The sequence below is a fragment of the Sturnira hondurensis genome, unplaced genomic scaffold, assembly GCF_014824575.4.
Source record: "Sturnira hondurensis isolate 20B ecotype Veracruz unplaced genomic scaffold, ASM1482457v3 Scaffold0000167, whole genome shotgun sequence".
Taxonomy (NCBI): Eukaryota; Metazoa; Chordata; class Mammalia; order Chiroptera; family Phyllostomidae; genus Sturnira; species Sturnira hondurensis.
The window spans coordinates 6,437,592-6,450,628 of NW_028072798.1; the positions used below are offsets into that span (position 1 = coordinate 6,437,592).

General features: G+C 49.2%; 1 protein-coding gene across 2 annotated transcripts in view; it reads left to right on the plus strand.

The window, feature by feature from the left end:
* The window catches only part of FNDC1 (fibronectin type III domain containing 1), a 73,821-nt gene that overhangs the window by 33,391 nt on the left and 27,393 nt on the right, over positions 1–13,037 (plus strand). For both annotated transcript variants that reach the window (XM_037057557.1, XM_037057636.1), the window contains 6 exons: positions 561–678; positions 2,529–2,716; positions 3,390–3,497; positions 6,414–6,602; positions 7,927–10,413; positions 12,422–12,522. In XM_037057557.1, the coding sequence (XP_036913452.1) occupies positions 561–678; positions 2,529–2,716; positions 3,390–3,497; positions 6,414–6,602; positions 7,927–10,413; positions 12,422–12,522 (3,191 nt within the window). The remainder of the gene's footprint in view (positions 1–560; positions 679–2,528; positions 2,717–3,389; positions 3,498–6,413; positions 6,603–7,926; positions 10,414–12,421; positions 12,523–13,037) is intronic.

Here is a 13,037-nt window from a genome sequence, read left to right on the forward strand (position 1 = left end):
GTACTCCTCTGGGAATCGGCAAAGGAGCTCCCTTCCTGCGGAAGATAACTGTTGCTTTGTTCTGGAATCCTCTGCTCTCAAGTGCGAGGACATTGGGCCCGTGTGACTCGAGCTGCTGTTTGCATTTTCATTTCATGTCATGATTGCCAAGGACAATCATGGCTTGGGCTTCTCTTCCCCCAAAGTTTTGCTTCCCGCAAAAAAAAATTTGTTATTCCCCAGAAACTTACAGTGAATACTGGGAACACACTGAGAAACTCAGAGCAGCTCTGACCAGCAAAAGCCTCCCTTTCAGACTGTGCTCTCCGCCGATCAGGTTGGGCAGCTCTTACTGCGCACGGCCTGTTTCTTAGACTGGGCTTAGTAAGGGTGTGAGTGGAGACTCGGGTTTTTCTACAAACCAAGCAACGGCTTAACTTTCCATTTGTTTCATTTCATCTACATTAAGCATAAGCAGTTTAAAGTCATCCAGGGTGACTAATAAACTGTGGACGCCTGAGCAGTTAGGGTGGAGCCTGTCATCTGGGTCAGCCTCTCCACACTCCTCCTTGTCATTTTAGAGGAGGATGAACTGGACATGCCGGAAGACATCAGTGTCCGGGTTATGTCGTCCCAGTCCGTGCTGGTAGCCTGGGTGGACCCTATGGTGGAAAAACAGAAGAAAGCTGTCACATCGAGGTACTTCTCTTACCACTTTGCTTTTCATTTACATACGAGAGGTGTGGTTTTTCTGGCCCCGAAGAGACCTGTATTTATTGGAATGATTTTAGTTTCTGACTTGTGTGAATGCTGGTCTCTTTGGTAGCTGAACAGCAGGCTATCAGCGGCAATCTAGCCACTCCCAAGTGTGGTCACACAGACCAGATGCTCCTGAGGCCTCGTGTGTGATGCCACGGCGGGACCTCGCACCTTGCTTGCTCAGTCTTGTCTCGTGTCCTCAATCCCATCTCTTTCTTTGCCCACTTGGCGTTCACTTGGCCTCACCAGTGCTCTATGTGCATGCAGAGGACATGGGCCAGCTGAGGGGGGGTCTTACCCTGCCTGGTGTGGGCTGAGAAGCTGGCAGTGAAAAGTCCCCAGATGGCCTTCGTCTGATGTCTGGCATGCAGCGAGTCCCCTCCACGCTCCTCAGGCACCGGGCTGCTTCCCGTGTAGCTCTTTGTGCGTAATGAATGAATCGCACTTTTTCTGAGGCCATGTGCTAGTCTGGTTTTTATATTGGTTTGCAATAGCAAGAGGAAAAAAAAAACAATCATAAAGTTAAAATAATTTTTGTGTTACAAAGGCCACTGGTGAACATCATTTTGACTGGTAGATTAAAAGAGTCATCAACATTTTGTGATAAGTGACTTAGTAGTTGATATAGTCAAGAGATGGCCACAGATTTGGTGGCCTAGTCATGACGTATTAATTTTTGAAACTATCAGCAACCAGGAAAATGGTGAATATGCTTTAAAAAAATGAATGAACTATAGTACTGAGAAATATCTATTATATATACATATAGTATTTATACTGTTACTTGGTTTAGATACAGTTTCTGTCACTGTCTACTAGTACAAAAAGACATCTGTTTCCTTTAAAGCCTCAGGAGGGGCATGGGGATTCCTTCCCCAGACACCTCATCACGAGTGTTCCTGATTACCCCTGGACTTGGGTCTCCAGCGTTTTGATGCAAACAAAAGCAGGCTTGGGTTTTCTCAGAACGCTTGCAGTTAATTGGTGTGCCGTGTCTGCACCGGAAGCCCAATCCTCACTTGGTAAATGTCATCACGCACAGCACATTTTTAGTGCATCAGATGCTCTCTCCTGCAAAGTGTCCACGGAGGCAAGTACTTGGCGAAGGAGCCCAGTCGATGCTGTCCGCAGAGCGCAGGGTGTCAAGGCTGTCTTCCGTCAGGGACTCCAGAAGATCGCCATGTTCGGGCGCACTGTGTTTTCTCCTTGATAATCTCACACTCGGGTTCTTCTGATCGGCTCCCCATCCTGCCATTAGTTACACATGTTTGCTCCTTCTCACGGCAGTAAGTCTACTCAAAGCCACATGCTGCCTCCCCCGGGAGCCTCCAGGAAACATGCCTGACCCGGCATCAAACGAGTCATTTTGTCTTTCTTTTCAGGAAAGCCAAGGGACCTCGGGCCAGTTCTGACTCTTAACATGGCCCTTTCTACCCCCACCTCCTCCACACGCACACACACGCACACACACGCATGCACACACCCCTGAAAAGGCACCTGCCTCACCAAAGCCAGCCTTCCTCGAGCCCCTCCCGAGTCCCTGCTTCAGCTTCGGATCGGTGAGACTTTGCAGCCTCGGGAAGTCGTCGTTCCTGGCCCGCTTCAGACGCCTTTGCCTGTCACTTAAGTAGATTCTCTGGGCCAATAGCACAGTCAGAAGTGTAGGTTTTTCTCCTCTCTGAGGCGCTGTTTACCTCGCATCGGCATCACTTCTGGAAAAGGAAGGATGCCAGTGTCCAGCTGCAGCAAACTGGCACCTGGGTGCCTTGTCACCTTGTGTCCCCTCACAGACAGTACACCGTGCGCTACCGGGAGAAGGGGGAACTGGCACGGTGGGACTACAAGCAGGTGTCCAACAGGCGCGTGCTGGTCGAGGACCTGATTCCAGACACCGTGTATGAATTCGCAGTCCGTGTCTCCCAGGGGGAGAGAGATGGCAAGTGGAGCACCTCTGTCTTCCAGAGAACCCCGGAATCCGGTCTGTACTGCAAACGGCCCTTGGCTTGTCAGTTTGGGAATACCCCCCAAATGAGATGGAAAGTTTAAAAAGTCAGTTGTGATATGGGCTTTTTTTAACGTAACATTAACCCTAAGTCTTGGGGGTGTGTCTGTACACGAACACAGGAAGTTAAGGAACTACTTCCTTCCACCCGTGCCCTCTACTACTGGCCCGTTTCATTAGCGTGTTACTCTGACATGCACAACACATTACATCCCAATGTGGAGCATCCCTGAACGATCGCCCTGGGCATGAATGGGGCCGCCACAGCTCTGGAGTGTGGGGGAGACTTCTTGTTTGATTCGGGGATGGAATTCTGCTCTGTATCCAAAGTTAAAGTTGTTTTCTTTTGAACCATGTCTTTATTTTTAAAAGTCTGGATTTTAATCTTGTCTATTTCAATACCCAGCCGTGAGAAATCCTGATTTCTCAAAGCATTTCTCAGAGTATATCCAAGCTCACTCTGTGACGTGGTGGAACCGATAGAAATCATGTTACACGAGAGCAAATGTAGAATTCTCTCTCATGACAATAAAAGTTAACCCAGTAACTACTTCCGTAAAACTGGGCACATAAAGACTGTCCATCATTTCCTTTTAGAGTGTGCCCAAGGGCGTTTTTAAAGCTTGTACCCTTGACCTTCCTTTTGTAGCTCCTACTATGGCTCCCGAGAACTTAAACGTCCAGCCAGTCAATGGCAAAACCACAGCTGTCACTGTAGCTTGGGATGCACTGCCTGAGACTGAGGGCAAAGTAAAAGGTAAGAACCTTTTTGCTTAAAGGGTGAGGTGCACGTGGGAGTGAAACCCCCAGACAGGCCTGTGTGTCTTGACTCGGATAAACACAGGCTCCGATCGCAGGTCTGGTGACGGCACAGGAAATAGGGAAGCAACACACGGCTGTGAGGCGCTAGCCCAGAAGACGGGCCTGTTCCGTGCAGGGTCGGTTTCTTCATTGTTGGTAACATCCAGGTAGTCACAAAGATGCCTTCACCTTTTATACATACGCAAGGATTTGGGTATTGCCATCAGGGGGGTGTTGTTCATTTGTAATTGTATGGGTGCAACACCCTAACCTTTACTTAGACAAATGACACCTTGTTTCTCATGGTGTGCATCTTTTCAGTGTGCCGGTAACATTATAGCACATAGCAGCGAGTGGTACCCTATGGGAATGTAAGTGTCTTGAATGGGACCAAAAACATTTTTAATGGGATTAAAAACTCAAGTAAGATAATGAAGCAGAAAATGGATTTTTTTTCTATTTGTCAGCCTTTTTAATTACTTTTGGGGAATTGAGGAAAATATAACCTTAAAATAACAATACTGATTTAAAAATAGAATAAAGTAGTCACAAATAGTTAAATTTTAAAGAGCCTGTTGAAAATACGCAATAAAAGCACAACTCTTTTCTTTTTACTGTGGAAACACTGAAGAGCCTTACATAAGTCTGTTGGAGACACGTTAAAGGGCTGTATGGGGTTTGTTTGGTTGTTTTACATCATTTTGTACAAATGGACCCTAAGGGTACTTTTTATTGTTAGAGTTTTAGAAGACTTTTGTCTTCAGAAACTACGAAACTTAGCCCTGGATGGTGTGGCTCAGCGGACTGAGCACCAGCCTGTGAACCAAAGGGTCGCCAGATCAATCCCTAGTCAGACACGTGCCTGGGTTGTGGGCCAGGTCTCCAAAGGGGGGGGCGGCGGGGGTGTGAGAGGCAACCACACGTTGATGTTTCTCTCCCTCTCTTTCTCCCTCCTTTTCTCTAAAAATAAATAAACAAAATCTTTTTTAAAAAGAAATGATAAAACTTAGTGTCCAGAAACCATGAAAAGTTTGTGTAAGCTTAAAGACATCCAGAAAATGACCACTGATCTCCTTTGAAAGAGAGAAATTTCTCCTTTGAGAAATTCTCAAAGGACTCCCTGTCATCATAAACCTGTGAATACAGTTGAATACAGTTGGCCTGTAGGGAACAGTAGAAGGAAGGTAGGCATGAGGTAGACTTTTCTAAACTTAATGCCTTCTCACTTCCCAGTTTGCTAAGAAGAATATATTGCGCTATTCTTGCTAATTTTTCCCCCAGTGGAATAAATTAGGAACAAATAAAGAAAAGAAATACTTAGTTGGCCCCTTTTAATAACTCTCTTTGTAAAAAGCAAAGTATTGGCTCTTCTGAATTAAGTATTGTGGTGCTTCAGAAGCTTCTAAAAATGAATAAAGATGGTTTTTGGCTGACTACTGCTTTTAGTTATAAAAAATCAATCATTGCTCCTTTAGTGACATTATTACCACATTACTTATTTTCTTTCCTTCTTCGACTTCTTACTTCGTATTTACCTCTCTTTGGTGAAAGATGCTCCCTGGTAGTCAATTCAGTAGCATCAGAAATAATAATAGTTGCGAATTAAAACCACAATGAGATACCACTTCACACCGGTCAGAATGTCCATCGTAACAAAATCAACAAACAACAAGTGCTGGCCAGGTTGTGGAGAAAAGGGAACCTAGTGCACTGTGGGTGGGAATGCAGACTGGTGCAGCCACTGTGGAAAACAGTATGGAGATTCCTCATAAAACTAAAAATGGAGCTGCCTTTTGACCTGGCAATTCTACTCCTGGGATTATACCCTAAGAATCCTGAAACACCAGTCCAAAAGAACCTATGCACCCCAAGGTTCATAGCAGCACAATTTACAATAGCCAAGTGCTGGAAGCAACCTAAGTGCTCATCAGTAAACGGGTGGATAAAAAAAGCTATGGTATATTTACACAATGGAATACTACACAGCAGAAAGAAAGAAGGAGCTTCTACCCGTTGTGACAGCATGGATGGATCTGGAAAGCATTATGCTAAGTGAAATAAGCCAGGCGGTGAAAGACAAATACCATATGATCTCACCTATAAGTGGAACCTAATCAACAAAACAAACAAGCAAGCAAAATAGAACCAGAGACACTGAAATAAAGAACAAACTGACAGTAACTAGAGGGGAAGTGGGAGAGGGATAATGTGGAAAAATAGGGGAAGGGCCATCAAGGAACATGTATAAAGGACACATGGACAAAACTAAAGGTTGTAGGTACAAGGGTGGAAGGCAGGGATGGGGGTGAGGGGACATTGTGGGGAGAAATGGGTACAACTGTACTTGAACAACAATAAAAAATTAATAAACTATCAATATAACTACAATGAAGAAAAAACCCAAACACGGTATAAATATCCTCTGTAAACTGCCTGAAGACTGTCCTCTCAGGTACCATATGTTAAATATTTTTTTAAATTTTATTTATTTGAGAGAGAGAGAAACATCTATTTGTTTCTCTACCCATTTATGCATTCAGTGGTTGATTCTTATATGTGCCCTGACTGGGGACTGAACCCGCAACCTTGGCATATCGGGAAAACACTAACCAGCTGAGCTGCTGAGCCAGGGCCCCGTATGTTGAACGGACAGTTGCTAGCTAATTAATTAGGTGGCCCTGTCCCATAGCCCAGGCATATGCGAGTCCACCTGCTCCTGTGTCTGTATGTTCTGGCTGCCTCCTCACCGTGCATCACTAGACTGCGGAGCCTGGTTGCGCACGTTCCAACCCGTCCTGCTCACACAGTCTGTCTGCTGGGTACAGGACTGCTCTCAGTTTCCTCCCCCCAACCGTCTGCCAAATCGTTTCAGAATACATTCTTTCATACGCCCCGGCTCTCAAACCCTTCGGAGCAAAGTCCCTCACCTACCCAGGAGACACTACTTCTGCCCTGGTGGACGGTCTACAGCCTGGAGAACGCTATCTTTTCAAAATCCGGGCGGCAAACAGGAGAGGAATGGGGCCTCACTCCAAAGCCTTCATTGTTGCTATGCCAACAAGTAAGCATTGTGTGTGTGTGTGTGTGTCTTCTTTCCCTCTCTTTGTGCTAATTGTGGTGTGTGACCTTGAATCATGGTTCCTGGGCTTAGAATGGCTCCGTTGGTGATTTTTTGGGCTAAGTTTGCACAGTGATTTCTAAAGTATTTTTATAGTCCCTTTAGAAATTAGTCTCACCAAAGACTAAAATGTTACCAATGGCTAATAACATTAATTACTATTGCATTGTTACAAAAATATGACACTGTAATTTGGGGTTTATGATGATAGGGAGAGGACATTTGTACAAGTGCCATGTGACATTTCTAGTTGTTAGCTCTCTTCAGTTTCTAAATTGCACGTGAAATGTTTAGTTTGTATTCTGTTGTGTTTAGAGTGCAGCGTTACTCAGAAGAGCTTCAGTTGCCTTATTCATCTGGTCAGTATCAGAACCAAGCAGGTTAATGAAATCCCCAAATGGAGAGATTCCCTCCCTGCGCCCCCACATTCCCACCAGACACAGGTGGCGCTGTCCCTCATCACGCTGCCAGCATCCCCAGGTAGCACCACACCGCCCAGCCCTGACCTGGAGGGAAGTGGAACAGAGGAAGTTTGCTCCCTCTGGGTTCCCCTTTGCTACATAAATGCCGCTCCCCACAGCGCCCCTCTCCCCATTCAGAAAGGGCAGGCTGTAGTGTGCGCTGAGTGTTCTGCCTGCCTCTAGAGTCTTCGTACTTCTGGCCCTATTTTGGAATTATAAATGTATCCATTATTGACAAGATTTTCATGGAGAAGGAGAAAGCGAGTAAGGACATGTTAGGGGGAATAGGGAACTCGTTGTAACCCTTCAGAAAGGACAGATTTGTCACCCACTTAAGTCACTTGCCAGTCACACACAGCACATCCCCACATCGTTAGGAATAGAGACCGTTCAACATTTTGTGTGATTGCTTTGCCTGCATTGTCAAGAACAGCTAGAACACATCTGTCTGTAACTTACTAAAAGTTAGCTTCATTAAAAAAACCCTGTGTAAGGTCTTGCTTTTGCAAAACCAATGGATTACTTCAAAGTATTCGTTTGAGAATTCCTTCTGAAAATAAGCTGTGACATAACCTCATTCAATTCATAGAAATTCAGTTCAGACACGTTTTCTAGAACTGTATCTATTACTTAAAGCAGAAGAAAACTTTAAAAGAGATTGCTATAGTTGAGAAAATGTGTCCAGTGTTCTACAGAATGAGAAGTTGTCAATTGGAACGACTCCCCCACCATCTTTAATACTCACTTTATGCCGCGCAGCTTCTGAACTTCTTCTCTGACGGCAAATTCTTTAACATCTCTTCCAGCCAGGACTGGCGAGTCTGAAGTTCAGCAGAAGACAGACGCCAAGGATAACTGGAAATCCGGAAACCCCGAGCCTTCCTCCTCTTCTCCCAAAGCCCCAGCTTCCTCCAAACACGGCCATTTGCCGGCTTCTTCCCAGGGGAGAAATGTCAAGAACCCTATTCCTGACTTGAAGAACAAGATACTGGCCAACGGTGGGACACCCAGGAGACCTCAATCGACAGAACTCACAGAAGAGGAGGAGCTGGACACCCCAGGGGAGCTGCCAACGTTGCCCTCGGAGACCCGGGACCAGACGCGACAGCAGAGGCCACCAAGCCGATCTGTCCACCCAGCCCTTGCTTCTGGAAGGACTCCAGGGAGAGTTCGGGTACCGGTGCTGCCCCGAAAGGAAGGTGTGGATAAGGCTGGCTCCTCGCCACCCTCTCACCCTCGTTTGGGGGCGTCTTCTGTTGCCCAGACGTCTGCTGAGGGCAGCCCTCGCCACCCTGCCAACCGGCATTCTGACTCTACAGACAACGACTCCCTGGATGGGGAGGAGAAAGAGCGGGCCGTGAGCTCCCCCCACTTCAAAGATGCCTCCTTGGGGCATCTGCAGCCCAAGAGTACAGCCTCCCCACGGCCGGCCCTGTGGCCCAGCCGCCAGGCGGCCTCCAGTGCCCTGCGCGACAGAGGCCCCGCACACCATGGCACCAGGCCGGCCTTGCCAGCTCGGAGAGCCCCCCATTCTGAGGCTGAGGAGGAATATTCAAGGGCTTCAGCGCCCCCCTCGAGACTTTCTCCACCCCTTGGGGGATCATCTCAGCTACTGCCCACCAACACACAAGGGAAGGATGGACACAATGTCCTACCCACAAAAGCTGATGCGCCCTCACACCCTGCCAAGTCTTCCTTGATCTCCTCACGCCTCAGGTCAAGGACACAGGTCCCCGAGAGGGTGGATGCCTCTGATGGCGATGGTGACAATGATGCAGAAGAAGAGGGGAGGCAGGCTGAGGTCACCACCCAGACACTTCGGGCCCGGCTGCCCGCAGGTGCCCCTGTCTCTGGTCATTTCAGTGCGCACAGAAACAAGCCCTTTGCCATCCACGGTAGATACCCAAACAGGTTTGGCTATGGCCGAGGACCCCGACTACAGCCTTCCAGCTCCCCACCATCCACCATGTCCCCCCGAGTTCACACAAGGGGGAATTCTCACCCAGCTTCCAATTTTAGGCCTGGCTCCGGTATACCTGATGAGGAAAGCGAGACGGAAGAGGAAAAGCCACTTCCTGCCACAGTGGTGAATGACCATGTGCCTTCTTCCTCCAAGCAGCCCACCTCCCAGGGCAGGGACCACCCAAGCAGAGGCCCCCAGAGAGGGCTGAGCCTTCAGCAGAAGGAAGCCCTGGCAGAGAACCCCAAATCCACTGGGAGCTGGGGCAAGTCTCCGCCTTCTAAGGCACAGGATGTGCAACAGAGCACAGATTCGGAAGAGGAGAGAGGTTCTACCAAAACACAGCCGTCCCCTGCTCGGCTGCCCGTGGCACAGTCACAGCACCACCTGGGGTCTAGAGCACCCAGAAGGAAGCACACGTTCCCCCAGGCTGGGCGTCCCCACCCTGTGTCGCAGGAAAGCGCTTCCTTGGACCCTTACACTCACCCGTCCAGAAGCAGTCATTCGTTCCTCCCAGAGAGCTCCCGAGGGGTGCCTCCCTCATCCCCCCAGAATCAGAACGAGGATTCCAAGAGCAGATATGGTGGAAACCACGAGGACAGCACAGAAGTAGAGACCCCAGGTGTACGGGCGGCCACCCATTCAGCTGGGGCCAAGGACACCACCCCAGCCATTCCCAAGCACCGCCAGGTAGAGGCTCCGGCGGGGAGCACAAGCGACGGCCACCTCCGCAGACCCCCAGGCTCCTTCCTGAGGCTCGGAAGGCCCTACGCCCATGCCCGCACCCGGGTCCCTGGCCGGGCAGGGCCCCAGGCGGTGGGCAAGAAGGACGGGGTGGCTCAGGGCACACCATCCAAGAAGGAGCCCCTGACTGCTAAATCTCCACAGTCTGTGTCAGCTGAGGAGGAGGAAGACATGGGGTTTTTCAATGGAGGAAAGGATAAGGACCCACTGTTTTCCTCTGTCTCAAAGTGGCCCTCCTCCTCGGCCCCTGGGGACAGCAAATACGCAGATGGGGACAGCACTGAGACAGAGTCTGCCCTTGTGCCTGCACCCCCCAGAGGGAGTTCCCCCCAGGATGAGAACCCCACTCCGGTGCAGCGCTCCCCTCCTCCAGGCAGCTCCTCCAGGCACCCCCCGCCCAGACCCCCTGCCCGCAGCTCTGGCACCCCCGGAGCCCCCACAGGCACCCCAGCCCGGCCGCGGTACACCACCCATGCCCCTCCAGCCTACACCTCCACCACCCCCATGCTGTCCCTGCGACAACGCATGATGAACTCGAGGTTCCGGAACCCCTTCTCGCGCCAGCCTGGGAGGCCCACTTTCAGACAAGGTACTTGTATTTTTTCTCACATTTTCCTTACTGTTTTCAGCAGTGTTGACAGCAATTCCTGAGAAGCTTCTGTTTTCTCAAGCCTCTGCTATGCCCACGGACAGCATTAGCAGCTTTGCAGGTGGGACGTGACTGCATCCTCTTAGCTACCTGGTAGGGCTTGCAGGGTGTCTCCTGGTTTTCCGATGGGGAAGCTGGGGCTCTGGGCTCTGAGTGGCTCGCCCCAGGTGGGACAGCTAGGAAGTGGCCGAGCTGTAACCCCGATTTGGAAACGGAGTCGCACAGCCAGGCTCACCCCACTACCCCCCAGAGCCTTTCGCGTTCCTTGGCATATGCTCTTCACCTGTGAAAATGGGTCACGATGCCAAACTCGGGTTCCGGTATTTGGGTCATTTTCAGTTGTCCCTGTGACAAGTATGTTTCAGGAACTGCAGTAGGAAATTGGACCCTTCCTGTGTACTTGGACCACATTCTCGCTGACTCTGCACACGAAACTCCCCACTGACCGCCCCACAGAGCAAACCCCGATGTCTCAGTGGCGCATGGCTGGGACACTGCACTCAGTGGATGCAGAAAACACATGTTACAGATGAGCGTCAGGCAGAGCTGTAACGGGCAGGCGTGTGACTTACACTGAGGATGGAAGGAAGTAGACAGGTCTGGGCTGTGACCTGGAGTTCACAGGGACCTCGGGGTAGGACGCGAGGTCTCGCCCCCAAGTCTGCGTTCCTTGTACTCTCCTCGCAGGGAATCAGGGCTTAATAGAACATTTCCGAATGAACATATCAGCATTTGTTAATCTATACAATGTACTGTTAGTTCAGCCCAATGCACACAGAGCACAGGCCTCACGTGGAGGTCAGTGTCCCATTAAAACTATTTGAAGCCCCAACAACACATGTAAAACTTACATGCCCAGTGAATGTTTAATTTTCTTTAATTACTTGAGCAAGAGAAGTAAGTCTCTGCCCTGCAAACCATTGTCACAAAGCCCCAGCACCTTATCCCACGGAGGGGCTGGGCCACAGACTCCTCCCAGCAGAGCCTCGCACTGATGGCCCCTGAGAGACTGTAGGGGAGGAAGGGCGGGAGGAAGGGCTGGGCAGAAACAGCCACCGAAAGGGCCACCAACTGGGCCTCATACTTCCTTTCTGAGTGGATACTTCCCAGGCAGCAGGGCTCCGCAAGCTCTGAGCCAGCACGGTGCCTTTGTACTTGGCGGTTGAGGATGGTGGCCTGAGTCTGCGAGAAGTGGTCGTCATGTTTAGCGAACCTGTGAAGAAGACCGACATGTGTTCTTCATTTCTATGATCAGGAGTGGAACCATAGAAATGAAGAACACATGGAGGGTTAGAAACAGGGGAGTGGGAGGAGGAGGAGGGGGGAGAAGGCACAGAAAATAGCATAGATGGTAGGTAGAAAATAGATAGGGGGACGCTGAGAATAGTGGGGGAAATATAGAATCTAAAGAAGTTGAGACACGTGGTTATAAACTAAGGGGGGAGAAGGGTGGGGGAGGGAGTGTGCAGGTGGAGGGGAATGAAGGGGGGAATAGAACAACTGTAATGGTATAATCAATAAACTATATTAAAAAAAATAAAAATAAAAAAGAAAAAGAAAAATCTCTAATCTAAAAAAAAAAAAGAAGAAGAAGACCGAGACAGCAGCTAGAACACCGTGGAGACAGGCTTCTCCACCCTCCCAGCCCCCTTTCCCCGCACCTCGTAGCTCGTTAACGGAAAGCTACAGCTGCGGAGGCCTTTCCTCTTCATCTGGGTGACATATTCCTGCTGAACCCTCCGATTCCTCCAACGCGGCCAGACAACTGTGACTTTACTCTTGATTGACATTCCTATTTGCCACGTAGAAGTCACAGTATCGTTATCTCATACAGATGAGCTGTTGTTTCTGTTTGAAATGGTGGGTTACTGCTTATCGATGGGTGTGAAGCCAACTCCCCGGGCACGTTGAATTGACCGGGTTCTTCCTCTTTTTCTGCACTGTGCAGGTTACAACGGCAGGCCGAGTGTAGAAGGGCAAGGGCTGCCTGACAGTCATGGGAAACCGAGCGGACAGAGAGTTATCAATGGCCCTCAAGGAACAAAGTGGGTAGGGTGAACTTCTTTATGTCTCTCAGTAGTTCTCGCGCCATTGGGAGGAGGAAAATCGGGGGTGTTGCATAACAATGAAGTGGTCTTTCCCCCCCTTTTCTCTAGTTTTAACCACTCATCTGTTCAATATGCTATACTCAATACATTTCTTCAGTGATCAGAAAACTCTTCTATTCTCCTAGGTAGCTAGTTTTTCTTCTCATAGCTGAAAAGGCATGGGCCATTGTCTTTCCTCTGCTTTGCCCAGTTAGACAGCTCAGACGAAGGTGTGGCCAAGTCACAGCAGGGGCCGGAAACTGGATACATGGCCCCGCAAAGGAACTCCTGTTGTTCTGGTCTACTTCTTGTTTATTGTTTAATTAACTGGCACACAAGTTTTCTGTAAGTTGTCTCAAACCCTGTGCAAAAGGAACAAACAAGAAAACCCTGGATCAAGTAGGCAATTTTTATCAGATCACCTTTTGAATCTGCCAATAATTGTTGACCAAAATAAAAAATGAGTATTGGTATTCT